Raw genomic sequence first — 25,433 nt, 5'->3', positions numbered from 1 at the left:
TGAGCTTGCATCGGATCTGCTGGCGCTTCACTTCTAGAAGCCGGAATGGAAGAACTGGCGGTCGGGGAGAGGCAGCTGGGCGGCGGCGGGTCCGCCGTTTGCGGGAATATGGGGAAAGCGAGGGTATTGGCTGGCGCGCGGCTTCGCGTGTAGCTAGCTGCAGCACGTCTGACCGTTCGGCGCTGGAGGGTGGGAAGTGGGGCCATGGGTCGGATATGGGCAGCGGGGTGGAGACGAGGGTGGAGGAAGCGGTCTGGAATCTGGCACAGCAGCACGTGGGGCGCTGGGCGGATGCATGATGATGAAGGTGGTGTCCTGCCGACTAGCCCAGCGCGGCTGGCTTGCGCGGAACAGCGGAGCGCGGGCGGGGAGGAGCGGATTGGACGCGTGCAGGCGTGCTTGGAGCAAGTGTTCATGCGTAATGCAGGCCGAGCGACTTCACAACCAAGTGGCGGTCAATGAATGCGTCGAGAAGTGCACTGACGGCCTTGTGTCCGACACCGGCCGGCCGGCACTGCTGCCAGAGATGCAGGCGCTGATGCAGGCGCCGATGCAGATGCAGATGCAGATGCGGATGCACGCGCAGCTCGTGGAAGGCGTGCACAAGCGGGCGGTGGCTTGACTTGTGAGAGCGGCGGGCGGCGGCGGCGTGTGGTGTTGAAGGGCGGCCGCCGTAGGCAGGCGGGCACTGAGGCGGGCAGGCGTCGTCGGCGGGCGGCTCTCCGGCCTCCGCCCGAGCGGCAGGAACCCTCCACCAACCACCTGCCGAAACGGTAGCCAGGCCCAACCACGAAGCCGGCGCCGCGACTGCCTCTCGGACCGGCTGGCATTGCCTCCTGCCGCCGCCACCTTCGCTGGAGCGGCCGTCGAGCTGCCGCTGTATGTAGTCTCTGGTCATCATGTCGTCCAAACTCAAAGTCATCGCCCTCATCTCGGGCGGCAAAGACTCGCTCTTCTCCATCCTACACTGCCTCAAGAACGGCCACGACCTTGTCGCCTTGGCAAACCTCTACCCACCCCACGCCGTCGCCTCGGCCAATGATGACGAGGGCGAGGACATCAACAGCTTCATGTACCAGACGGTTGGCCACACGGTAATCCCGCTCTACGAGCAGGCCCTGAAGCTGCCGCTGTACCGCCAGCCAATCCTCGGCCATGCTGTCGTCACCGACAAGGACTACCATCACCAATCTCAATTACCAACCCCATCCGTGGTCCCGGTCGACGCCAGCGTCGATGACGTCGAGGACGAGACTGAATCGCTCTTGCCACTGCTCCGCCGTGTCGTGGCTGCTCACCCGGAGGCGAACGCCGTGTGCACCGGCGCCATCCTCTCGACATACCAGCGCACCCGCGTTGAGTCCGTCTGCGCCCGCCTCGGTCTTGTGTCACTCGGCTACCTTTGGCAGTACCCGGCTCTGCCCCCCTACGCTGATGCCGCTCTGCTGAGAGACATGGCCGCAGTTGGCCAGGACGCCCGCATCATCAAGGTGGCGAGCGGGGGCATGGACGACGGCTTCTTGTGGCAGAATGTTGCCGACGTGAGGACCATTGAGAGATTGAAGAGGGCCGCCGCCAGGTTTGGGGGCGAGGGTGCCGTGTTGGGTGAGGGGGGTGAGTTCGAGACGCTGGCAGTGGACGGCCCGTCCTGTGTATGGAAGGGGAGGATTGAGGTGGACGTCGATGAGAAGGCAGTGATAGGTGAGGGTGGGAATGCCCTGGTGAGGTTCAAGGGCGCACAGCTCGTGCAGAAGACGGAGACTGACCATGACGGGCTGGACAGCCTGCGCGTGCCTGACTTGTTCGACCTTGAGTTCGACGAGCTTGGTCGCCATCTCTCGCTGAACGGTCCCGAAAGAGCGTCCGACAGCAAGACGTTAGAGCAGAGCTTAGCAGCAACCTCTCTCTCCGACCAGAGCACCGCCCCGCCCATCCAGAGCCTCGATTCTTACACCTCCCTACACGGCAGCACTCTCATCATCTCAAACCTTATTGCCCCCTCTCCAACCACACCGACGGCCCAACTCACAGCCATCACGACCCGCCTCCTCGCCCTCCTCCCCCTCCACTTCGCCACCCCCGCCAACATCACCTCCACCACCCTTCTGCTGCGTTCCATGTCTCTCTTCACAGCCCTCAACCCCATATACGGCGTCCTTTTCAGCCGTGCCGCCAACCCTCCCGCCCGCGTCACCGTCGCCTGCGGCTCTGCCCTGCCTGAAGGCGTCGATGTCGCCCTCTCATGCACCGTCGACCTCCCCGTCACGGACAGCCTCGCTCCGTCCCGCCGCCGCGGTCTCCACGTTCAGAGTCGCAGCTACTGGGCTCCGGCCAACATCGGGCCATACTCGCAGGCCGTCGCCGTACCGACGGGAGGAGCGGAGACAGGGGCGGAGATCGTGCATCTGGCCGGTCAAATCCCGCTCGTGCCGGCGAGCATGGAGATGGTGACGGCGGCCGATGCGCCGTGGCTCGAGGAAGAAAAGAGGAAATGCTCGTCGTCGGCGTTCGCGGTGCAGGCCGTCCTTGCGTTGCAGCATCTTTGGCGCGTGGGCCGTGTCATGGGCGTCAGGTGGTGGGCGTGCGGGACGGCGTTCGTGTCTATGCCGGAAAGCAGAGCCGAAGGAGACAGGAGAGCGCTCGTCGCGAGGGAAGTCTGGAGGAGGATACACGAGCAGCTGCGGCCGAAGGATGCGGGTGAAGAAGATGAGGACGCGGATGTGGTGGACGTGTGGGACTTGAAATATGGGAACGCCGGTAAGGGGTTCGGCGGCGTCGGCGGCGGAGCTCCGGCTGCGGAGGTAGATGGAAGGCCGAAGCTACCGGCCTTCGAGGCCGTCAAGTGGAGCCGTGGGATGGAGAAGGAAGGCGGCGATTTGGTGCCTCCTTGCGTCGTGGTGCAGGTGCTAGAATTGCCCCGCGCGGCAGACGTGGAGTGGACTAGCCCGGGCTTGACGAACTGTGGGGATGTGACGCTGGGCCGGCTGGAAGGAAGCAGGACTGGCCTCGTTGTACATGAAACGAAGGCAGCGGGTGGGACGATGAGCTTCTACGCTGCTGGCGTAGCGAGCGGAGATGATGTGTGGGAGCTCGATGAGATTTTGAAGTCTGCGATGGTGCCGGTTGAGGGAAGAGTGTACACTTTGTACGCCGCAGGGCCGCTGCCGCAGGACTGGGTGGACCGGTCATGCCCGCTTGTCGTGCCTTGCGGTAGGGTTTGGGGACCTGATGGAAAAGAAGTGGTTGCTGCAGTGACTGTGAGGTACTGTCAAGGTGCTCACTGATTTTGGAATGTACTATAAGGAAAGGATAAGGGCACGCATGCTGCAGACGCAATGATTGGCCAACACTGTATCTACATGGGGACAGTCCCCTCCAAATATTACAGATATCTTCCTCATGTTGGCCTGACAGCCTTGGGCATGCAAGAAGCAGTTGACCGCAGGTAAAGCATGTGCCCACTGCCTGTGCACAATGAAGGATTTGGGTGATAAGTCGTTAGTCATTTCTATGTGTTTAACTTTGCACTATGCCGACTACACGTTGGCGGCCTGTCTACTACGTACGTGAATCTGCTAGACGAACTGATGGAGTTAACCTTTCCGAGAGAGCCAGCTACTCGGCCTCACTAGTATTGCACAACTGAAATTGGCATGATTTGCTGATACGGTTTACCTTTTTCCCTTCACGTTCCCCTCTACTACCCTAGCTAGCCGTTGTGGCTTGCGGACAGGCGGTACAATCACGTGTCAGCATCGAGCATCGCATCCGCCTTTAGTGCCCGGCTTCCCGATTGCGGATGCGCCTCTCTGATCATCTCCACGACCCAAGGCCACGCGACTCATCAATCTGCTCCTCCAGCAACAACTTCCAACGTCTCGTGCGGTTCCGCGTGGTCAATGTAGCAGAGAGAGCGGACGCGCAGGTTGCGCCGCGGGTAACGCAGGGCGATTAGGAGCGGCGGCGGGCCAGCGGATCCGCATTAACGCCCCAGCTCATGTCATCGCAACCGGGCGGCGCGCGACGACGGCTTCTTTGGGGGGGAGTGGCAGGTTCGAGTCAACGTTTTTACGTTTTTTTTTTTCGGCAGGGAAAACAATAACATCGAACGTAGGTAGCGGAGCCGAGATAGCCCTATCTGCCGTTCAAGCGATTGATTCGGCTGCGCAATGATCCTCCTCCTCTTTTTTGCGGCACCGGAGCTCGCGCCGAGCTGAGCAGTGCCGCAAGGGCACGTTTATTACCAAAAGGGGACTAATAGGACTAGAGAGGCTGCGATTGGTGCCCTTGGGTAGCCTCGGATGCCTTGTTTCTCTGGTGACCTGCAGCCGAAATCATGTTGCGGACGTTATACGCATCGTGCAGTTGACGCAAAAGCGTGCAGCAGCGATGGGAGTAGGATCGAACGGGGGGAGACTGATTTATTCCACGGACGTCAGCACGAATTTCTGAAAGGAATGGCAACACGTTCTGCCGTTCAATTACTACACTCTGTAAGCATGCGCCAAACATGTGGAAAAAGACCCGCCCCAATGATGAACCAATTGCAAATTTCATCCGTTACTTGTCATTGCCTTTGTAGGTCACAGGAATCGTCTGATCCACGCTGGTGATGCTGCCCTGTTCCTGAATGTGCAGTTGAAGCAGACATACGGATGTAAATACGAGGCTCAAAGCTGTGTAAGCACATTCAGAGATAGGAGAACGCTATCCGCACAAGTATGGTGAGGTTTCCGCGGTGTGGCATATCTCTGACGAAGATGGAGGCACGTTTGACTCTTTTGTAACACGCTGAGACTTCAAGAATCCCTGCACGCATTTCTTTCCTGCCCCTCAAAGCTCTCAGCAAAGAGTGCATTTTCTTCCAAGCCTTCTCTGTCACGGTATATCAGGACCGCCTCACTCCCGCCTTTCTCTCCTCACACCACAAACCCCAACACAGCATACAGTGCGCCCTCACGCATGCCTACATCTCCCCCGTTTCTACATCCTACCTCCCAATCCTTCCGTCAAGGCCTGCTTCGCCTCAATCCCGGCACCCATGGATTCGAGAAAAGGAAAGGGGGAAATAGCTGTTTCCGCCTCAACACCAAGACTCAACCACGTCAACCGCAAAAGAGTGAGCCATGTTCGGCCAGCATAGATACAGATACGGTGATTTCTTTAGATAAAAATCAAGATATAACACCGGAATTGAACCAGTCACTATTGGATCTGCGGGGAATCTGTTGTTGTTGTTGTCAGCATGAATGTAGAAGGGATCCGAACGTGGATGCAGCTACTGACCGAACCCCAGACCACTCCCAGTCAAGAAACAACTGCCGCGTTGCTGGTGATTTTGCCAAGAGAGTATTATGCCACTAAACAGACCCAGATGGAGATGTTTGATGGGATGTGAAGTGTCCCTGTAGCGTTATGTACGCACGTGTAGTGTGTTGACCAAGAAAGCGGGCGGGCCCACCATCCAGACACCCCGAGATCTCTCCACCTCTTCACCACAAGAACAAAGTACGATATATTCCTCCTCTTCTGCCCCTTTACCTGTTCTGGCGCATGGGATAGCTGACGAAAACCGTGGCCGAGTTGCGTCGTCGTGGTAGACATGATACGGCCCGTGTCGCCCCCGACAACGTCTCGCACACACACACACACACACACACACACACAAACACACATAAAGAAACAAACACAAAAATGCGGCTCAGCAAGCATTATTTTTCGACCATTTTGTTCCGAGCGGTGTGTGCGTTGGTGGCCCGACTCGGAGCGGCGGCATGTGCGCGGACCAGAGGGGTGCAAGGGAGAGAGGGTGCTATGCAAAAGCTCTGGGCTCGCGGAGAGAAAGGAGCACAAAATGCACACGGACACGGGCGGGAGAGAGGGAAGGGAGGGAGGGAAAGCGGGAGGCCGGGCCTTGGCTCTCCCCGTGTGCACGGCGAGGGCCAGCGGTGTAGGCGAGAGTGGTCGAGACAAAGCTGAGAGCGGATATTCGATATTGCTTCTCGAAGGGGGGGAGCGTGAGAGGGGTCGAGAGGTGCTTAGGCCACGGGCAGAGACCGAGATATGGCCGGGGGAAGAAGTCGAGGCGACGCAGAGAGAGCCCTTCGCCAACCGCAAGATTGCAGCACATGCGCCGCAACGCCGGATCTGCTGCCGGTACAGGTCCACGTGGTGGCTTGATCGCCGCCTGCAGCTGAATGGAACCCTCGTCGAAGCGGCCGCACTGGCCCAGTCGTGTGTCGAGCATTTCCAATATTTGGAGAGCGAGTGCTGTCGAAGGCGCCCGCTCGCTCTTCATCAGGCCATCTCGGCGCACGCCTCACGCCGCGTAGCAGATGCTGCGCTTCGCCGCTTGCCCGCCGTCTCCGAAAGTCCCCAGCGCATACGCGCGTCATGCCCGGCCAGCCACCCGGCGGCCTTGCAACATGTCGCGGGCCAAGAATAGAGCCAATGCTGGGTGTGCGGAGCACGGCCACGCCCACGCCCACGCCTCTCCACATCTCATCTCGGCGCGGCCCTCAACACCGCAGCGGCAGCATGTGCTGTACAAGGCACATCTGCCTGCACAGCGGGCACTCCGGCTTCTCGCGGCACCAGTCCCCAATGCACGTCCAGCAGAAGACGTGGCCGCACGTCGTCACGCTGGGGTCCTTCATCTCCTCCAGGCACAGCGTGCACTTGCGCTGCTGCCCGCCCGGCATCCACCCCAGGCACCCGGCGTCCGACAGGTCGACCCGCGGCGTCGCCGACACGGGCGTGTTCGTCGTCTTGGCCACGCGCCTGCTCTGCTCCGCCGCGCTCGACCCCGCGTGGTTCGTGTCGAAGAGCAGCGCGTTGTTGGACGCGTAGTCCTGCGCGTTCAGCGACACCTCGACGCCGTGGTCGAGCACCGCCGTGCCGCCCGCCGCCGACCCCGCGTTCGCCACCATGGTGTTCTGCAGGTGCAGGTAGCTCTGGACCGCCAGCTGCAGCACCAGCAGCACCCCCAGCACCTCGTAGCCGACCCGCTGCTCCGACGGCTCGATGCGCCGCGTGAAGATGTAGCGGAGGCCCCACAGCCGCTTGCCGAGCTCGTAGTAGGCGCCCGAGAAGTAGAATGCCGCCAGGCTGACGGCGTAGACGGACGACGGCGACGTGAGGGGGTCCAGGTTGTTCAGCACGTACGACTGGATGCGGTGCGCCATCCCAGTCTGCCCGCCCGGCTTGCGCGAGAGCTTGCGCAGGTTCGCCTCGAGTTTGGCGCGTATCCTTCGCCTGAAGGCGGGCAGGATCCGGTTGAGCCCGTACGGCAAGAGTATGGTTGTGACGATGTAGCCGCCGCGACGATAGACGGCCGGCAGGCGGAGCGTGTCATCCTCGACCTGCACGATGTCGCAGTACTCCTCGCCGAGCGTGCGGTTGCCGACGAAGGTGGTCAGTCCCAGGTAGAGGAGCTCGGCAGCTGTCTTGGCCTCGCTCGTGTAGTTGTGGGCGAAGCGCGCTCCTCGGAGCTTGCGGAGGATGGCCGACAGCTGCTCGAGCAGCACGCCTTCGAAGTACGCGTCTTTCTGATGTGAGCGAATAATGTCAGGCGCCGCAGCGAAGGGATAGCGGTTGGAAGACGTCATGGTCGTCGGCGTCGCATTGGAAGGTGGGCGTCGATGATGAGTGAGTGGGTGTCGCGGGACAGAGCTGTGGAGCTGATGAGACCTCGGCATCAGTTGCGCCGCCCCAGACACGCGCCGAGGGCCCACTCCGACTACTCGTCATCCCACACTTCTATCTAAACATCTACTCGCCAAAAGAAGAGGGCTGCTGGCGTCCATGACCCGCTGAGCCAGCACCTTCACCGCGTTTGGAATCTTTTCACTTGGCCACTTCTCAATTCCCCAGAAGATGATCAGAATCGAATATTATTATTAGTACAAGGGTGTGTTTGTGGTCTCGAAGCCGATTCACTTTCTACCACTTCTCATATATGTAGCTCGTGAAGTTAAGTCATGTCCAAGCATCATCTAGCCATTACTCTATTCCAAGAGTCTACGCCTTCTCCCTCCTCTCCCAAACGACCATGGCCGGCCTGAGAGGCTGCGAGAACATGGACTATGACGCGTTAGTGAATCTGCCGAATCCATCGCGAGAACCGAACTTACCGAATAGTCGGTGCCAACCACGTTGTTCGAGCTGTCGATGTTCCTGAACTTGAACTCGCGAACCAGGTTGGCCAGAATCGTCTGCAGCTGCGTGTACGCGAATTGCTCGCCAATGCACCTGTGACGGCCGGCGCCGAAGGGCAGGTACGGGCTGTTGGTACCCTTGGAGACCATGCCGAAGCCGTAGTCAATCTGCTCGTCGTCGGCCGACTCGTTGCTCACCGTTTTGCCGTCCCACCGGTGAGGATCCCAGTGCTGAGGGTTGGGGAAGTGCTCCGACGAAGTGGCCGACACACCGGGCGAAGCGAGGAGGACGTGGCCCGTGGGAACCGTGTAAGTCTTGCCGTTGCTCGACTCGATCAACATGTCGTTCTTGACCTTGCGCATGATGCTGTGGATCGGGGCGTGGATGCGGAGCGTCTCCTTGACCACCTGCTGGTGGAGAGGCAGCTTGGCAAGGTCCTCGTGCTTGAGCGAAGGAAGATCGGAGCCCAGCACCTGCCTCTGCTCCTCGAGCAGCTCCTCGGTGATATCCGGACGGGATGCGAGACGAAGGACAATCCAGGAAATAGTAGACGACGACGAGTGCTGGCCGGCCATGAGAAGCGCAATCATCATGCAAGCAATCTCCCTGTCGGGAAGAGGCGTGCCGTTCTTGTAGGTCGAGCCCATCAGGTTCCAGATCATGTCTTCGTCCTCCTTCTTGACCTTGCCCTCCCTTCTGGCCCTGATGATATCCGTGTAGACCTCGACCATCTTGGCGTGAGCGAAGTCACGGCGCCTGTTCTGAGGCAGAGGGGCCCAGGGAAGCATGAAGTTGATCGGAGTGAAACCCATGTCCAAGTCGTGGTACAGATCGGCGAAGGAAGCGTCGAATCTCTCGCGGACTTCCCTGCCCTGCAGCGAGCGCGAGGCGGTGAAGATGGTGATTTCAGCCATGGTCTGCGGCACGTCAATGGTGCCGATTTCGCCCTTGAAGTTGGGAGTGCGTTTGACGTAGTCCTGCACCTCGGCGGTGATCAGGTCGACGTAGGAGCGGAGAGCATCGCTGGTAAGACCGAATTTGACAAACTGCGGCACAGGTCAGCATCGCGAACGGGCTCGAGCTCGGCCGTGTGTGTGGTGGGATACCTTCTTCTGCTCCATGAGCTTGGAGTTGGGGCAGTCGTAGACGACATCCTTGCCGAAAACCGGAGTGGTGAGCGGGCTGTAGATCTCCTCGGCGTTGACATCCTTGAGCTTGCCGTTGAGGATGAAGTCATTGCCCTTGGTGCCCAGGCAGACGGTGGTGGGCTTGCCGAGCAGAACGAAGGTGAAGACATCGCCGTACTGTTTGGTGGGAAATGCGGTCAGCCAAGGCCACGCGGCAAACACAAGCCGGGAACACGCACCTTCTGGCGATTGGAGAAAAAGAACTTGTACGGGTCCATGCCATAGGTGACGGTGCTGCCGATGAACGGCACAAAGTGGAAAACGACGGGCGGCTTCTTGGGATCCTTGGGCAGAAGCTGCCGCAGGATGTTGAGGAAGATGGACGCGAAAAAGACGGTAGCGAAGCCAACGGCAATCTGGGTGGGGGTGGAGGCAGACGAGTACCACTCGACGGCAGGGCCGGCGAGCTCACCGAGGACACCCATGGCGGCGTGGGGGAGAGGTGGTGTTGACGGGTGGTGGAGGAGATGTAGGGAGACGGAGGACGGCGTAATTATTGTCTGGCGGCGCGGCTGGGACGCAGGTACCGATCTGCTAGGCGGTGAAAGGGGCTTCCCAGATGAGATGGCGCCCATCCAACGCCTGGGACGTTTCTCACGCCACGACAGCCGACAAATGCCAGATTTTACTACTCGACCGTTGGCTAAGCTCTGCGAGATGCTGATGGGCGCTGCAAATTCTGAGTGCAGCCGTTGCGCGGGCGGCGCGCCTGCAGCTGCGCCAAATTACGAAGCAGCACATCCGACTGGCTTCCGCATCCCCACCCACAACGTTAGGCTCGTACGGTATGTGCACGACTGGACCATGACCCCGCGGCCGCTGCTCGCTGCTCCTCGGACCACGCCGCCTCAGCAGGACCTGCGGGCCAAAGGCTTCAGGGTCCATTGCGAGATGCTGCTAGCCTTTCCGCGTTGCCCACCATTCCCAAAATGCTGACCAATGTTTGTATTTTTTTTTGCGCCAATGTCCAGTTGCGCTCATACCTAACATACATACAAGAAGTAGAAAGAAACGTAGCTCGCCGTTGCCCATCGGTAGGGGTATCGTAAACGGCATGATCTGTTATAACAGGGTGACGAAGCTATCGTCCGTTGCTCGGAAGCTCTCCATCCCTGGGTATGGAGAACAGCCGGAAAAGTGGAAGCAGGAACAACGTTTGCGGAGCCGGCTGGTACCAGAACTCCGTCTGGTTTCGTCTTCCCAAAAGAAAGTAAGCATACCCCAAGGCACATGGCAAAAGCCGCGAGCCATGACGCCTGTTCGCCTGAGAAGTCAGAAGAGCCAACGCCGCCATCGTTGATTGGGAAGGCTCGCTGCCCGTCAACAAAGGAAAGTGGTCCCACCGATTCATGACAATGACATTGCTTCACGCCCCGGGGTACCTGCTCGTCTCGTCGCCGTAGAGCGTCTCGTCGCCTTTGCCGCCCATTTCCATGAATTCCGCCTCGTTTCTCTCTTTCGACGGAGTGTCCTCCTTCTTGGCCTTCCGGGCCTTTGACGGCGATTTGCTTTGTGAGCTGTTGCCGTTCTTCTCGTAGATCTTGAGCGGTGGAGCATCGCTCGCGAGCTCCACCACTCTGCTGACCTTTACGTCATTGATGCTGCTCAAAAGCGTTCGCTCGCGTTTGACTTTGCGCTTGGCAAAATCGAGATTGCCCAAAGCTCCGGTCAAGCCATCGGTTGAGTCAATGCTTGCGGTTGGCCCACAGGCATTGCGGGTCCATGGGTGCTCAAGGCACTCGTCAATGCTGATGCGCTTGTTGACATCGACCGTCAACATCCTGTCAATCAAATCCAGGGCAGGATCGCCGACCGAGTCCCAGTATGGGCTAGGATAATCGAATCTTCCCATCTTGATTTGCTGAGACAATGTATAGGGATTCTCCCGGGTGCAAAGCTCGTCAGAAAACGGCGGGAATCCGCAAAGACAAATATAGAGGACGACACCGAGGGACCAAACATCGACGGCATGGGTGTAGCGACGATGGTTTGACGTCTCAAGAATCTCGGGGGCAACGTAGCTAGGCGTGCCGCACAGCGTCGTCGTGAAGGATTCCTCTCCAATGATCTTTGCAAGGCCGAAGTCAGCAAGTTTGATTTTCAGCTCCTTGTCCACCAGCAGGATGTTCTCTGGCTTGATGTCCCTGTGTACAATGTTTCGTTCGTGCTATCGCAAGTATCAGCAACCAATTGTACCGGAGATAAGAGTCGCTCACTTACCAGGTATTTGACTCCTTGAAACAGCTGCACGAACACCTTCCTTGTTTCGTCTTCGGACAGCTTTTGCTTCATCACGATCCAGTTGAAAAGTTCTCCTTCTGGAGCGAGTTCCAGAACAAGGTAAACGCCATCCGCCTCGTCGAACGTGTCCTTGAGGCACAGGAGCGAAGGGTGGCTGACGCTCATCAGGACGGCAATTTCCTGCTGCAAGCCTTCCACCTTGGACCGTTCGGAAGCACCGCTGCGTTTCTCGAACTTCTTGACGGCAAACCGCATCCCGCTTGACTTTTCGATGCAAAGATAGACAGATGCAAAGTGACCTTTGCCGAGCTGCTCCTGAACGCTGTATTGCTCACTGAAGCCGTTCGCTGTGCGTTTGCTGCGCGGGTAACGGAACATGCACTTGGCTTCATCGACGATGTGGATCTGGTCGCCTTCGTGGAGCTCCCGCCGTTTGTTGCGACCAACAATTGCATCGTTGACAAATGTGCCATTGGCCGAGAGGTCTTCGAGCACTGCAACGGCGCCACCGCCCTTGTGTTCCGAGAAAAACAGACAGTGGCGGTTCGAAATTGCTAGCGACGATTTGATGACACGATCTGATTGCCGAGCATGTTAGCATCACCCATTAAGTCTCGCTCCACAAGAACAAAATAACGTACCGCACTCCGGGTGCCTGCCAATCAGATACCCACCGGCCGGGACACCATCGTTCTGCTTCGTCTCTTCGTATTTCTCCTCCTGCTTCTCGAGTGACCCCCTCCTCATGACTGCCTTACCAGATGGCAGGGGAGGGGGGTTAGGTAGAGGGCACGCGCTGCGCTTTCTCAGCACGAGAACGTCTCCAAACTTGTCATCCATGGGCACTAAATATCCCCAGACATCCTCGGCCTCCTCGTCCTGCACCTCGTACCAGGGGCCGGGAGGGTATGTGAATTGCGAGTACGGCTGAGTATCTGAGGGCGGCGATGACAGACCGGTGCGCTGCGAGTTCTCGACGGGACCTTTGCCCGCCACCGCCGGCCCATCATCACCGCTTTTGGATGGCGGTGTTGCGGTGCCCTCTTTGGAGGCATCGGTCGTGCTTGAGCCACCTTGGGTCACTGGGGAAGGGAAAGCGGCGTTGAGCACCTTCAGCGGCGTGTCGTGGCCCTTGGCGGCAGCCGCTTGCTCGGTGCGCGGCTTCTTGTACTCGGTGTCGTCCTCGCCGGCGGATTGCTGGTTGTGGGCGGTAAGCAGAGGAGGATTGCAGGGCGCGGGTGTCGCAACGTACCAGAGCGCGCTTCAATTGACTCTTTTCGGGCTGGGGCGCCATGGTCGCAGGACGCTGGAGCTGGAACTGCCCGTTTCGGATGGCGAAAGACTCGAGATCAGCTCGTGCGCGGCGATGTGGAGATGCTGCGTCGGAAGAAGCACGGGACAGTGGGCGTAGCAAGGGCAAGAACAAATTAGGCAGGCTAGGCGATAGAATGGAGGAGGATGGCGTTGCAGCCTTGAGAGCTCGTTGGAGCGCGACTGGAAGGCATCCGCGGTGATCTTGGCGCGCGCGGGTGCGACGGAGGGCGGCGCGACTCCGAAAAGATGGGGCTACTGCCCGATTTGCCTGTGACGCAACCCCACCCACCTACTGCAGGGTCCGCCCACATCGCTTGTCGCCTTCAGCAATCGCGATCGCGACGCCCAGCAACGCCTGCCGTCCCTGCAGATCGAGAATGGCGGCCGCGAGGGACCCTTCGCCGTTCCCCTTCGTGTCGGCCGAAAGATTTGCACAGGGGTGTAGGGATCTTGTGGCGCTTGTTGAGCGCTCCAGCCGCGGGCACGACTGGCAGTCTGTCGACCTAACCTCCGGCGTACGTCTACTTGCGGTTCCGTTATCCATCGCTTCGCGGTTGACAGACGTCATAGTATCAGGGCATGACCTGCCTCCGCATAATACGGCCTCTCACGCAGCATCCAGCCAGCTCTGGCGACACAACCCACGAGTCGTTCGACCTTGTCGAGGAGAGTGACGAGGCAAGTCTTGGGCCATGCAGCTTGTTTATTCGAGTATCTCATGCTTATCAGTACAGGAGGAATTACCACAAACCCAGCACACGATGCGGTCCCCGCACATAGAGTACAGTGTTGTACTATCTCCGACATATCGTGTTCCAGTTCTTTACTTCAACCTCCACGATGTAGCCGCTAGTAGCAATGCTTCCGTGCAGCAGATACAGGACCTGGTTGTCCCGCCGCAGTATGGCGCCCAGATCAACAGCGTAGGAGTCATGGGTGCTATCAGCATGACCGTAAGTCTCGGCAATGGCAACGATCGGGCTAAGGGGAAAGGCTGATCCCCCCCAAAAAGAACCACCCAGTGACGGACATGCCAGTCTTTTTTGTGCATCCGTGTAACACTGCCACGGCTCTTGAAGAGACGGCCTCGACGCCGGAGCCTTCTCCCCTGCAGTATATACTGCAGTGGCTTGGCATAGTTGGAGCGTGCGTCGGCTTGCATTTACCCGTGGATCTCGCATTACAAGCAGACCGAACCTCTTGAAGAGAAAAAGGGTGGAACCGTGCTCCTGTCATTGCAATTAGACCTGGCTATTCAAAGGTGAACCGTGACGCCGCCAACTACCTTGGGTAAGGAAGATCTTCCGCTCACTGTCGCAACGCGCTGCAAAATTGTCAGACGCACCGCCGGGCCTTGATCTCGGAGTAGCTCAATCGGATTCGTCCATCTCCATCTCGGCCTCATCGTCGTCCTCCTCGTCAGCCGGGGGCTGTTCGATCTTGGTGCGCTTGGCATCACCAGCCTCCAGATCCTCATTCTTTCTCTTCGAGCTATCCACGCTCGCGGGGCTGTCAACCCCATTTACACCCGGAGGGGCGGGAAGCGCAGATGGCGGGTTGTTGAAGATGGATTGCTGGAGAGAAGTCGTAGGAGCGGGAGCAGGGGTTGGCTGGGCAGCGTGGGGCTGGTTGAAGGTGCCGTCGAGCTTCGCAACGAAGTTGGATTTGGACCTGGCGTATTGGATGATCTGAAAGTCTACTTAGTTATCCCTAGACAAGCGCAAAAGGTGAAGTCGAATTCGCACCATCTTCTTGCCGTGAAAGTCCTTCTCATCGAGGTTTCTCATGGCCTGCGTCGCCTTAGAGATGTCCTGGAAGACAATATGCGCCTGACCGCGCATCTTCATTGTTTTCATCGTGACTATGTCGAGGACGCTACCGTAGGTGCTGAAGAGCAGGTAAAGCTCGCGCTTGAGGTCCTTCTTCGGCATCTTGTCGGTGAGGTTCCTGCAGTAGAGCCTGAGTTGGCCGGTCAATACGTGTTCAGGTTGCCATAATCGGGGTCCGTTACTTACGTCTGGTTCGGGGGAGGGCCTGCGGCCTTGGACTTGTCAGCCTTCGCGGCGTCGGTCTTCGCACGGCCTGCCATTGCGAGTGATGCGCGTCGTGGATGTTGCGGTTGCGAAGTGTAGAGGAGGTGGCGCGTCGAGGACAAGGAGCGGGGAAGGGCGAGTTTGTGCGAACAGGCGACGGGCAAATTGTGTCGCGGGGTGACGTGAAGTCGCGATTGCAGCTATGGATTGTCTCGCAGGTGAAATCAAGCAGGCGCCGAAGTCTCGCCGAGCGACGGACCCTGGTCGCGGCGTCATCAGCCCCCTCCAACGGTGCCCAGCCCACGTCCGCTCTCCACCAGCGCTCGCCCGCAATAGTAGAGAGCTCCTCCTATTGTGGAAATACCCCCCTCACCCAACAACAACAGCAACAATGGCGCCCTCCGAAGTCCACCATCTCTTCCACCACCCGGTCCATGACCACTCCTTCACGGCCGATCGCTCCGGCGTAGCTGTCACCCGCGAGAACAACGTCGAGCTCTACGAGCGTTCAGGCGGCAAGTTCCAGCTCAGCGATGTGCTGACCGGCCACGACAAGACCGTGACCGGCGTCGATATCGCGCCCAATAGCGGCAAGATCGTGACCTGCTCCCAGGGTACGTATGCCCGCCAATTGGGGCAGACGACACCCCGCCGGCATCCCTGAAGCCTAAAACACCAGCTCCGAGACTGACAGCGGGGAACCCCTTCCACCACACGCAGACCGCAACGCCTACGTCTGGGAGCCCACGGCCGCGGGCTGGAAGCCGACGCTCGTGCTGCTGCGCATCAACCGCGCGGCGACGTGCGTGCGCTGGTCGCCCTCGGAGACCAAGTTCGCGGTGGGCAGCGGCGCGCGCGTCATCGCCGTGTGCTACTTTGAGGAGGAGAACGACTGGTGGGTGTCGAAGCACCTGAAGAAGCCGATCCGCAGCACCATCACGTCGGTGGCGTGGCACCCCAACAGCGTGCTGCTCGCCGCCGGCTCCGCCGACGGCCACGCCCGCGTCTTCTCCGCCTTCATCAAGGGCGTCGACTCGAAGCCCGAGCCCAGCGCCTGGGGCGAGCGCCTGCCGTTCAACACCGTCTGCGGCGAGTTCCTCAACAACACCACCGGCTGGGTCCACGGCGTCTCTTTCAGCCCGTCGGGCTCCGCCCTCGCCTTCGCCGCCCACGACAGCAGCGTCACCGTCGTCTACCCCTCCGCTCCCGATGCTCCGCCCAAGGCCGTGCTGAGCATCAGCACCCAGCTGCTGCCATTCGTCTCGCTGCAATGGACCACCGAGGATACCATCATCGCGGCCGGTTACGACTGTGAGCCCTACCGCTTCCAGGGCGGCGAGGGCGGCTGGCAGTTGGTCGGTGCCCTGGAGACGAAGGCCGAGGCGGCCGGTGCGGGCGATCAAGAGGAAAGCGCTAGGAACATGTTTAGGCAGATGGATCTGAAGGGCAAAGTCAAGGATGACACGAAGCTGCACTCGACGCACCAGAACACGATTCTGATGATGCGCAGCTACCAGGAGGATGGAGGCCAGCTTTCCAAGATCAGCACCAGCGGTGTTGACGGAAGACTTGTTGTCTGGGATGTTTAAAGGACTGGTGCCGTCGAATTAGGCGTGTAATATCACTTACAGAACCAAGAGAATCTGGCAATTATTTCAGACGGTATTTGACTGCGTGCTAGTGAGGTCGTGTAATCATGCATCACAATTAAATGGCGCAAAATCTCGATTCATAGCATCGTACGCTCTACGTACTTTGAACGCAAGTAGCATTCAACGACCTCTACGCCCAGACAAGGAAGCTTTGTGCATGAGTCCAAGAGGCCACGGCACAAGGGAGTGCAAAGGAATCCAGCCCACCCGCATCTGTCTCCCAAAGACGTTAGACCAATTATTCCGTGGTAGTGCAACTCAATATCTGGACACGTTTGTACGGACCTAAAACCCACGTCCGCGGCCGCGTCCGGGTCTGGATATCTCTGCAATTCTTCTGTAAACCCGATGTGACGAAATCGCATAAGAATAGATGCAGCCCGCCACTACTAAGAGTAGTTGAATCCAATCACCATCTTTTGTGCTTTCTTTGTTGCACAACCCAGAAATTAACCCCAACCCCAAGAAAAGAACCGATGTGAAACCTCCCTCTTGTAAGCCTTGAAACGCCGTCGCTATACTTTTGATACACTTTTTGTACACAATCTTATCCCCGAATAAAAGACTGCGGATAGACGGGAGTAAATCCTTGCAGGTGCAAGAGAGGTCTAGGCGATATTACCCGCTAGCCCGAGGAAGAGTGCTTGTGCGGCCAGCTGGAGAGTCCAGATGCCCACCTTCTTAAAGCGGCGTGCGCGTGTCTGACGATCATCGTTGATGTCGCGGGCAAAAGCCTCGTAGAGCTGCGTGAAAAGTCAGCGACATGGCACTGTAATAGAAAACAAAGAAGAGGGTCTACAAACCTCGCGGGAAAGATCATCCATGAGACCACTGTCATAGATGGTCCAGGAACCGTCGAACTCGCTGGCGCGCTTCACGACGCGGCAATTGACAGGGATGAATGTTCGTTTCGAGTTGATATACGCCACAATAGGGCGAATTAAGGCGTTGTTGACGTAAGAAATGTCGCTGGTGAAGAGCGGTACCGCGGCGCGGACGTCGTTGAACTGAACACGCATGTCCATGACCAAGAACCGCTTGTCATTCTCATTCTCAGCCTCCACGGAATCCGCCTCGGACGCATTGGTTCTGGACACCGTCCCGTGGAAGTCTCCGCCGAATCGATTGCCGTGAGCCGAAACAGTCGCCTCCATCCGATCGTAAAAATCGGACATTACTTTTGCAATGCCCTCTTCATCATCCGCGGGGAACATAATATCAGCTACAATGTCCACGTTGCCTTCATGGATCCAGCCAAAAGGACCTTCGACACCACGGTTAAGGTGGTCAATGTTGAGCCCGTCGATCCTCATGCGGCTATGCTTCTTCCATTGGTTTGGGCCGCCTTCGGAGTCATCAGCTAGCGGTGCACTAGCATAATTGTGGGTTTGTCGGGGATGGATTGTGAAAAGAGAGTTGTCGATTGACCCAGACATGTTGTTCGCGGATAGGAAGTCGTAGAAGAGCCATTGCTTTCTCAGCTGAGGCAGATCACAAGAGTAGATGCTGACTGGGAAAGGTCTGAATCCACCTGTCTGGTAAACGGTAACGAGCAGATCATCCATCTTAAACGAATCCAGCTCAAAGTCGCCAGGCTGGTGCTCGTGCTTGTACGACCTCGGATCAATGTACTCATCTGGAGTAATCAGATGAGTTCGATCTACGACGCCACGGATGCCTTTGATCTCGACGTCCCGCAGAAGTCCCTTTCCATTGAACCATTTAGTGAATGACAAGGTCACGTTCACCGTGTTGATCGTAAGGTCGAACTGGGTGTAGTTCCCGTCTTCCTCTTCGGCAATCGAATCGTCGACACTGGGGTCCTTTGGCTTAGCCACAGCTGCGGCTGCGGCGGCGAAGTCTCGGGAGCCCTTGCTGACATTCCCTTGGCCTCGACCTGGTCGTCTGGACACGAAGACGTTCTTGAATGTAATGACACCATCCCCCCACTTGGGAATGATGGCAGACTCGAAAACGACTTGAATACCAGACGACTTGGTGAGGTAGTTTCCTACAGTCCCGGCCAAGGTCTCTTGCGCGAAGACGGTGTTTACCAGAAAGATGCACATGGAGAAAAATGTAGTCGTACCAATGATAATCCAGGCGAGGTGGCCCAAAAGGATCCAGGAGAAAAAGGCACTGATGTCGTCCATGTTAAACTTTCGTCCGCTTCTAATAGAAAACCACTTGAAATGGACCTTGAACCGAGCCCATGCGCCGGTGGCGGCAGCGAGCAGCTCCTCCTTCGTGGGTCGGTGGGGAAGGTGGGGAAGACGATTCATGAAATGCTTCCCCGTCTCAGCTCCAGCGGCAGCATTCGCGGACTCGGCCGACTTGTCAGAATCCGGGGATTTTGACGCTTCAGGCTTTGCAGCAGAATTGCTTGCGCTCGCGCGTGTACTCGAGCCATTACTGGCCGAGCTCTTGTTTCGCCTGTTCAAGATTCCTCGCCGTCTCCGCGCTGTGGTGTGTGCGGACCGTTTCCATGCCGCAGTTGCGCATTGGAGTATGATGCCGCCGACTTGCGGTCTTCGCGTCGCGGTAGGGAAGCTACTCGCTGGGGACCCGAAACCTAGCAATGACGTCGTAGTGATTGATGGTGAGTTTGGAGGCGCGGAGAACAGTTGGGAAAGCGCAGAAGGCGCTCTGTGTGAAAATTGGCGAGAGGAAAGCAGACTCGCGCTCACGAGACGTGCGGCACAGAGCGGGTGCGGGAAGCACATGGGCAGGTCGGCGGCAGACAGCAAGGTTCTTCCGCCGACCCGAGCGGCTACATGGCGACTCATTGTTGCTATGTCGAGAACATGACGGAGGGCCCTGGGTGCCGGTAGAGGGAGAAAGCAGAGCAGACGCGGGGCGCGGAAAGCGGAGAACTGGATTGCTGTTGCTGGCTCTGTGAGAGCTTGGAAGAGGAAGAGTAGGATGACGCTCGTGCTCGAGAAAACGCAAGCGCGCGGCGGCGATCGGAGCACGACCAAGGACGAAGGCGGCGCGCACGGGCCATTTGCCGAGGATTCACCGCCGGGCGGCAAGGCCTCACTTCCGCCATCAAAAATTCTAGAGCATCCCCACACGCCCATACGCCCAGTCCACGCCTGCCGCAGCTCCCACTGCTAAGCACGACCACTGTTGCCAACTATGCCTGCCCCGACTGCGCTCCTGCGCAAGCCCGACGAGCTTGCCGAGGACAACGCCATGACCGACGTCCCTCAGGGCAAGTGCTCCCGTCACTCCGCACAGTAGCCACATGCTTCTAACACACCGCGCAGAAGAAGGCGTCCTGCTCGACCTCAATGCCCCCGCCGAGTTCGACTCCGCCCCCGCAGCCGAAGCGTCCGAGGAGACGATGCAGGTCGACACCGAGGGCCGCCCCCAGTTTGCGCCCGCCAAGGACATCCCGCTCTCCATGCGCGTCGAGACGCGCAAGGTCCCCATCCCGCCGCACCGCCTGACCCCGCTCAAGGCTTCCTGGCCCAAGATCTACCCCCCGCTCGTCGAGCATCTGAAGCTGCAGGTCCGCATGAACATCAAGAACAAGGCCGTCGAGCTCCGCACGTCGAGGGCCACCACCGACACGGGCGCCCTGCAGAAGGGAGAGGACTTCGTCAAGGCCTTCAGCCTGGGCTTCGACGTCGACGACGCCATCGCTCTCCTGAGACTGGACGACCTGTACATCGAGACCTTCGAGATCAAAGACGTCAAGACCCTGAACGGAGACCACCTGGGCAGAGCCATTGGCCGCATTGCTGGCAAGGACGGCAAGACCAAGTTCGCCATCGAGAACGCGTCCCGCACGCGAATCGTCCTCGCCGACCAGAAGATCCACATTCTCGGCGGCTTCAAGAACATCCATGTCGCGAGAGAGGCCGTTGTCTCGTTGATCCTGGGTGCGCCGCCGGGCAAGGTATACGGGAACTTGCGCACTGTCGCCTCCAGGATGAAAGAGAGATTTTGATCTTGCGATGAGTCGAATCGAGCATTGGGTGGCGTTCATGATGGCGATCTTTGCGGAACTCAAAAAAAGGGGCGTTGGTACGGTTACGGCAGACTCGGATACCATTCAGAAGACTATGGTCATGACTTCATGTGTTTCTTCAGATATTTCAACCCAAGAGCTTTTCACTTCCAGCCCTGTGCGATACCACGTGTATAGGATCAACACCACTGTGCGCAGTAACTTGCAAAGGAACTGGGTCTTTGCGCCTGTCTCACTGCAATGTCGCAACCCGATCACGTGGGCAGTAAAGGTTGGACCACAAATGTAGGCAGCTCAATTCAACTTCAACCTGTTGTGGAAACCTTGTTCCAGAACGAATACCTCAAGAGCTACGCCATCACCATCAATACCGAAAAGCGTCAAGGAAGGTAGTTGTCTTTCCACAAGCGAGTGTCGTACAATTGCCTGCGTTCCGGTGACCTATCATCGAACGAACCCCCTTTCCATCCACCACTCAATCTCACTTCAACGGCGGCAGATCGCCATCCCAACACACCTGCATTGCTGCAAGAGACTGTCAGTCAACTTCCAAGCACCGGTGGTCTAGGATTGCCCTGAACACAAGCATGAAGAAGGGAAAGCGAGACTTACTCAGCGGGAAAGGGAAATAACTCCCATGATCCTCTCTCATATACACGTAGAATCCCCCCTCCCTGGGAATCTTCTTCAGCTCGCCTTTCGGCCCGGGCGCCCTCCTCAGCCCTTCCAGCTTGCCCACCGTCTTCAACATGGCCGTCAGGGCGACCCTGCTGGCATCGCGGCCGAGGCAGGCGTGCGGACCCTCGCCGTAGTGGATGTAGCTCTCGAGCGGGCGGTCGAGGCGTACCTCCTCCGGGTGGGGGAACACGACAGGGTCTTTGGCGGCGCCGACGAAGGATACAAAGACCTTATCCCCCGCTTTGACCGAGATGTGTCTGGCGTTGTCGTCGCGCCCGTCGATGATGGTCGTTTCCGATGCCGCCTCGCGGTAGGATCCGAAGGTGCCGTTCAATCGGATGGCTTCCATGGCATAGTGCATCAGCGTCTCGTCGGACGCTGGCGTGTCAAGCCATGCCAGCCGACGGATTTCCGGCAGGTGCGGCGTTCCTCGTGGTGAGAGATAGAAGTCCATGATTTGAGTGAACTAGAAGATGCGTAAGATTTGGGGCTTTGTTAGAAAAGGAGAAGTCGTCTTACCACCTGCGATTGATTCGGCACCATAGCTGTCGCTGTGGGAAACACTTGCGAATACGCGACCTCCTCGGCGCTGAGCCCTGAATCGAGTAGCCGGCGTACCATGTGCACTCCATACTCCTTCAAGTAGTTGCTGTTTTCGTGGATGCTGTCGGTAATGCTAGAGATCCAGCTGGTGGAGCTGGCGCTCTTGACGTTGGCCTCGATGAGCTTACCAAGGCCCTGGGAGACAGCATAGGCGGCGCGGTGTAGCGGGAATGACTTGGCCGGCTCAAGGTCGAAAAATATGCAGCAGAAAATTACGGCTAGTGCCATGTACATCTCGTGCTCGGTGAAGATGCCGCGCGGGTTCTCCTTGGTCTTCAGCGGGAGGGAGAACATGCTGGATGCAAAGTGGACGTGGGCCAGATTTCCGACGCTACGCCAATCAGCGGATGTGTTTTGCTTCTGATGCGCTGTTACCTACTCTCTTGTGAGGTCCACGTGATTGATACCTGCGATCTTGAAAGACTTCTCGTGCAGAAGCTTGAGCGTGATGTGCTCGTAGAAAGTCTTGACGTCGCGCTGCCAGTTCTCTCTGTAGAGAGATTTCGCCATCGTCTTTCTCTGATTGGCATGCAGCGGCTCATCGCCAGACCTAGGTCGATGTCAGAAACGCCTGGAAGATTCTGATATCACAACTTACAGCATGAAATGAGAGCCACCTTTGCCCATCAGCTCTTCCAATGTTACTCCCCACGTTACCTTGAAGATTCTCTGTTGCTCAAGGACAGATTTCGCACCAACGTAGGTCGTGATGTTAGTCCGTGCTGGGATGAGCTCTGGCCGATCCCATGAATAGTGACTCTCTCGACCGAGGGTGCGCATGATCTTCCTGTTCTCAGAAGGAATGGTCATCTGAAATGTGTGTGAGAATCTGCATTCCATCCGTCAAACAAGGCGAATTGTCAACATACCGGATAGTGCGCATATATGGAGTTTGGTTTGAAGTGGGCCGGGAATGCTCTCAGGAACAATTTGTAGAAAACGCATCCCTGTTCAACATTCAAGTCGTATTGAACCTCATTGAAGCCCCAGCTGTGTGAATATTAGTCCGCTGGTCTCCGTGTCTAGGATCATTCCACTTACTTCGTCAAGTTCCTCGGGTGATAGTCAACAGTATAGAACCTGTCCCCACGTACGAGAACAACGGCATCCGACAAGATGGCCTTAGAAATGGTGAATGTTGGAGCAATACCAACACCTGGCACCATCGGTTCCTTGGCTTCTTCTGTCACAAGTCCAGGATACAGTTCGACATAGTCGGGGTGATCGTACAAGTGGCGAAGTTGCTCGGCAACCTTGGGGTCAGAGTTGATGCTCTCGAAAGAATCGTGAGGCTTTAGGCCAAAGAATTTGCGGAATTCATTCAGCGTTGCCAGACCCCATTTCCTTGCTTGGTGCATGCCCAGGATCTCGACAGCACGAAGTGCTTTGGGCACGTTGTTTGCGCCGAATGCGCCTGTCGCGTATCAGCATGTGATGCCTTTCTGTAAATCAATAGACTAACCAGCACAGTCTTCGATGCTTTCAGTGAGTATCTTGACCAAGTCATCATCGGCGTACTTGCCCTTGGCATCCCGCTGAAGCCCAGCGAACGGGCGTTTCTGGGGATCCTTGTCCAGTGTCTTGTCCCACTTTGCGAGTCCTCTCAGTAACTCGTCCATCGGAACTTCAGATGCAGGCTTGCCAAACATTCCCTGATACATGTCCTCGGTCCACTTCTCATCCCGCTTGCTGGTGGCAGAGTGCCAGCGATACACGAGATTGAACTCGGCCGAGACCTGGTTGCCGACGCCAGACGGCGTGCCATCAGTGCCAAAGACCTTGGCCATATCTACACGTGGATCCAAGGTCCAGGTAGTATTGCTCCTGTTCAAGTTGACAATGGTACGGAGGTAGTCTCCAAGCGTGATGTTGATGTAGAGACCACAAGTGACGAGACGCCCAGTTTGGAAGAGATCGTTGTCGTACTTTGCCCATGCTTCCTTGGCCATGTCAGGCGGTAGACTCTGGTGCGGTTTGGTGAACCTGCCTCCCTCATTGATCTTGGCAAGTTCTTCGACGACGAAATTGTGGAATCTGTTGAACATGACGAGCAGAACGCCACAACCAGGAGGAAAACCAAGCATTCGGGACTCGGAGAAGCAGTCGGCCTTGAGTTTGCCATCTTTGAAGGTCCTGATCCAGTTCTGGTCCTCCTGATTATCCCCGTACAGAGGGGAGAGATCGAGATAGGAAGACGTATTCGAGATATTGATATCCCGGTGGTCTGTTTGGAAGAGATCATGGATGATCAAGGAAGCCCAGTAGAAGATGACGCTTGAGACCTTGTTCGGATGCTCCTTGAACTCCTCGCGAGAGAAAATGGCATCGAAGATGAGGCCAGGGTCAGGGAGCGCTCCAGGAAGGACCGTCTTGGGCTGGACACTCCGTGCGTACGGTGTGTTTGCTGTTCGTAGTCAGTTAGGAAGCTTCTGATGCCAAAGGGGACACTTACCTGCTCCCAGATGAGGGTACATGATATTCTTTGGCCGTCAGTAGGGGATTGTACACTGATGCTGTAGCTCAACTTACGTTGTATGAACCATCTGCTTGGCGATAGGAGAATTGGTCTCCCAGGTACCTAAGCGCAAATAAGCTCTCCCGCTTGCGTCCACAGGAAAGGGAGAATGAAAAAGGACATACGACACTGGTGGGTGCTGCAGGCAGCTCCAGAGCTCGTCGACGAAGGTGTTGGTGAGGTCAACGCGCAAAGCCGAGTTACCAGGAAGATCCGCGACCAACTATACCGCATGTCAATGGGCATCTACAGGATCCAAGCAACCACTCACTTGGATAACGCGTTCCATGAGATACGTCTTGTCGTCAATGAGCTCCTTCCTAGCCTTGTTCTGGAGAACATCTTTGAGCGTCTTTGCGTCTCCGACACCGATGGTCTTCAGGTTTTCGAAGAGGCTGGCTGGAGCGTCTCGCTTGACATAGCTGCCATCGCCAGTCTGGGTGGGTAGCGGGCGGCGGGCAGCATGCAGGACCTGGGCGAACTGCTCAAAGGTGCTATTCACATCCTCCCTGCCCTTGCTGCTGTCTGGCTTGGGCTCGGAGTGGTCACGAGTGGGACTACCACCCGCGGAGCTCTTGGGGGAGCTGCCGCTGGGGCTGGTGCCATCCTTCTTCTTGTCTTTTTTGAAGGTGGTTGACAGACGACGAAGCATAATGGCTTTGCTCGGAGAAGTGAAGGAAGAGGTGAGCGACAAAGGAGAGAAGTGCGGGGTGGCAGATATTGCATCAGAGCGGCAGAGACGGGGAAGCGGCCATGGCGCCAGCCATGACGTGTAGAATGAGAGCTGAGGTAGGACTTAACGCTAGGCAATCGGAAAGCCAGTGGTATGGATGGACCGGTCAAGCTGCAGAAGGGAAGATTGATGGTCGGTCAGACGGAGGCGGCGAGATGCATGGCAAGATGAGCCAGCCGTTCACATCATCGAACATGGGGCGGTGGATCTGGGACTCGAGGCGAGCTGCGTGCTCGACCGGCCAATTGGATGGTTTGTTTTGATATCAACAAAGAGAGCGTGTTGTGCAACAGAGCTGAGCGGGGACCGTGTGCTGGAGAATCCGAGACATGCAGCGGTCGTGA

The 25,433-nt window shown here is 57.6% G+C and overlaps 9 protein-coding genes across 9 annotated transcripts; 3 read left to right on the top strand and 6 right to left on the bottom strand.

Moving 5' to 3' along the window:
• Positions 1-899: 899 nt before the first annotated feature.
• Positions 900-3,284, top strand: BKCO1_19000248 (atp-binding endoribonuclease; the record flags this gene model as incomplete). Its single annotated transcript, XM_020272047.1, has 1 exon — positions 900-3,284. The coding sequence occupies one exon, from the start codon at positions 900-902 to the stop codon at positions 3,282-3,284; it is 2,385 nt and encodes a 794-aa protein (XP_020131427.1).
• A 3,234-nt stretch (positions 3,285-6,518) lies between these two features.
• BKCO1_19000247 (peroxisome biosynthesis protein (peroxin-10)) lies at positions 6,519-7,607 on the bottom strand (the record flags this gene model as incomplete). The annotated part of the gene is made up of 1 exon (XM_020272046.1): positions 6,519-7,607. One exon carries the CDS (start codon positions 7,605-7,607, stop codon positions 6,519-6,521), a length of 1,089 nt encoding a protein of 362 aa, XP_020131422.1.
• Positions 7,608-8,019: 412 nt separating this feature from the next.
• Positions 8,020-9,769, bottom strand: BKCO1_19000246 (14-alpha sterol demethylase cyp51b; the record flags this gene model as incomplete). Its single annotated transcript, XM_020272045.1, has 4 exons — positions 8,020-8,082; positions 8,133-9,203; positions 9,264-9,461; positions 9,524-9,769. 4 exons carry the CDS (start codon positions 9,767-9,769, stop codon positions 8,020-8,022), a joined length of 1,578 nt encoding a protein of 525 aa, XP_020131421.1.
• A 941-nt stretch (positions 9,770-10,710) lies between these two features.
• BKCO1_19000245 (camk rad53 protein kinase) lies at positions 10,711-12,879 on the bottom strand (the record flags this gene model as incomplete). Its single annotated transcript, XM_020272044.1, has 4 exons — positions 10,711-11,511; positions 11,565-12,163; positions 12,227-12,782; positions 12,838-12,879. The coding sequence occupies 4 exons, from the start codon at positions 12,877-12,879 to the stop codon at positions 10,711-10,713; spliced, it is 1,998 nt and encodes a 665-aa protein (XP_020131420.1).
• A 1,390-nt stretch (positions 12,880-14,269) lies between these two features.
• BKCO1_19000244 (rna recognition domain-containing protein) lies at positions 14,270-14,988 on the bottom strand (the record flags this gene model as incomplete). The annotated part of the gene is made up of 3 exons (XM_020272043.1): positions 14,270-14,587; positions 14,645-14,858; positions 14,915-14,988. 3 exons carry the CDS (start codon positions 14,986-14,988, stop codon positions 14,270-14,272), a joined length of 606 nt encoding a protein of 201 aa, XP_020131419.1.
• Positions 14,989-15,323: 335 nt separating this feature from the next.
• On the top strand, positions 15,324-16,521 carry BKCO1_19000243 (actin like protein 2 3 subunit 1a 1b; the record flags this gene model as incomplete). The annotated part of the gene is made up of 2 exons (XM_020272042.1): positions 15,324-15,546; positions 15,653-16,521. The coding sequence occupies 2 exons, from the start codon at positions 15,324-15,326 to the stop codon at positions 16,519-16,521; spliced, it is 1,092 nt and encodes a 363-aa protein (XP_020131426.1).
• A 671-nt stretch (positions 16,522-17,192) lies between these two features.
• Positions 17,193-19,664, bottom strand: BKCO1_19000242 (mitochondrion biogenesis protein; the record flags this gene model as incomplete). The annotated part of the gene is made up of 2 exons (XM_020272041.1): positions 17,193-17,327; positions 17,388-19,664. 2 exons carry the CDS (start codon positions 19,662-19,664, stop codon positions 17,193-17,195), a joined length of 2,412 nt encoding a protein of 803 aa, XP_020131425.1.
• A 58-nt stretch (positions 19,665-19,722) lies between these two features.
• Positions 19,723-20,539, top strand: BKCO1_19000241 (pre-rrna-processing protein pno1; the record flags this gene model as incomplete). Its single annotated transcript, XM_020272040.1, has 2 exons — positions 19,723-19,810; positions 19,854-20,539. The coding sequence occupies 2 exons, from the start codon at positions 19,723-19,725 to the stop codon at positions 20,537-20,539; spliced, it is 774 nt and encodes a 257-aa protein (XP_020131424.1).
• A 502-nt stretch (positions 20,540-21,041) lies between these two features.
• Positions 21,042-25,008, bottom strand: BKCO1_19000240 (fatty acid oxygenase; the record flags this gene model as incomplete). Its single annotated transcript, XM_020272039.1, has 12 exons — positions 21,042-21,085; positions 21,173-21,704; positions 21,758-22,172; positions 22,221-22,391; positions 22,440-22,651; positions 22,711-22,831; positions 22,883-23,255; positions 23,304-24,245; positions 24,294-24,321; positions 24,371-24,419; positions 24,482-24,579; positions 24,628-25,008. The coding sequence occupies 12 exons, from the start codon at positions 25,006-25,008 to the stop codon at positions 21,042-21,044; spliced, it is 3,366 nt and encodes a 1,121-aa protein (XP_020131423.1).
• Between the last annotated feature and the right edge of the window lie 425 nt (positions 25,009-25,433).

Source organism: Diplodia corticola, assembly GCF_001883845.1.
Source record: "Diplodia corticola strain CBS 112549 chromosome Unknown scaffold19, whole genome shotgun sequence".
Classification (NCBI taxonomy): Eukaryota; Fungi; Ascomycota; class Dothideomycetes; order Botryosphaeriales; family Botryosphaeriaceae; genus Diplodia; species Diplodia corticola.
The sequence above is the reverse complement of the archived record's forward strand: the minus strand, read 5'-3'. Positions and strand labels throughout refer to the sequence as shown.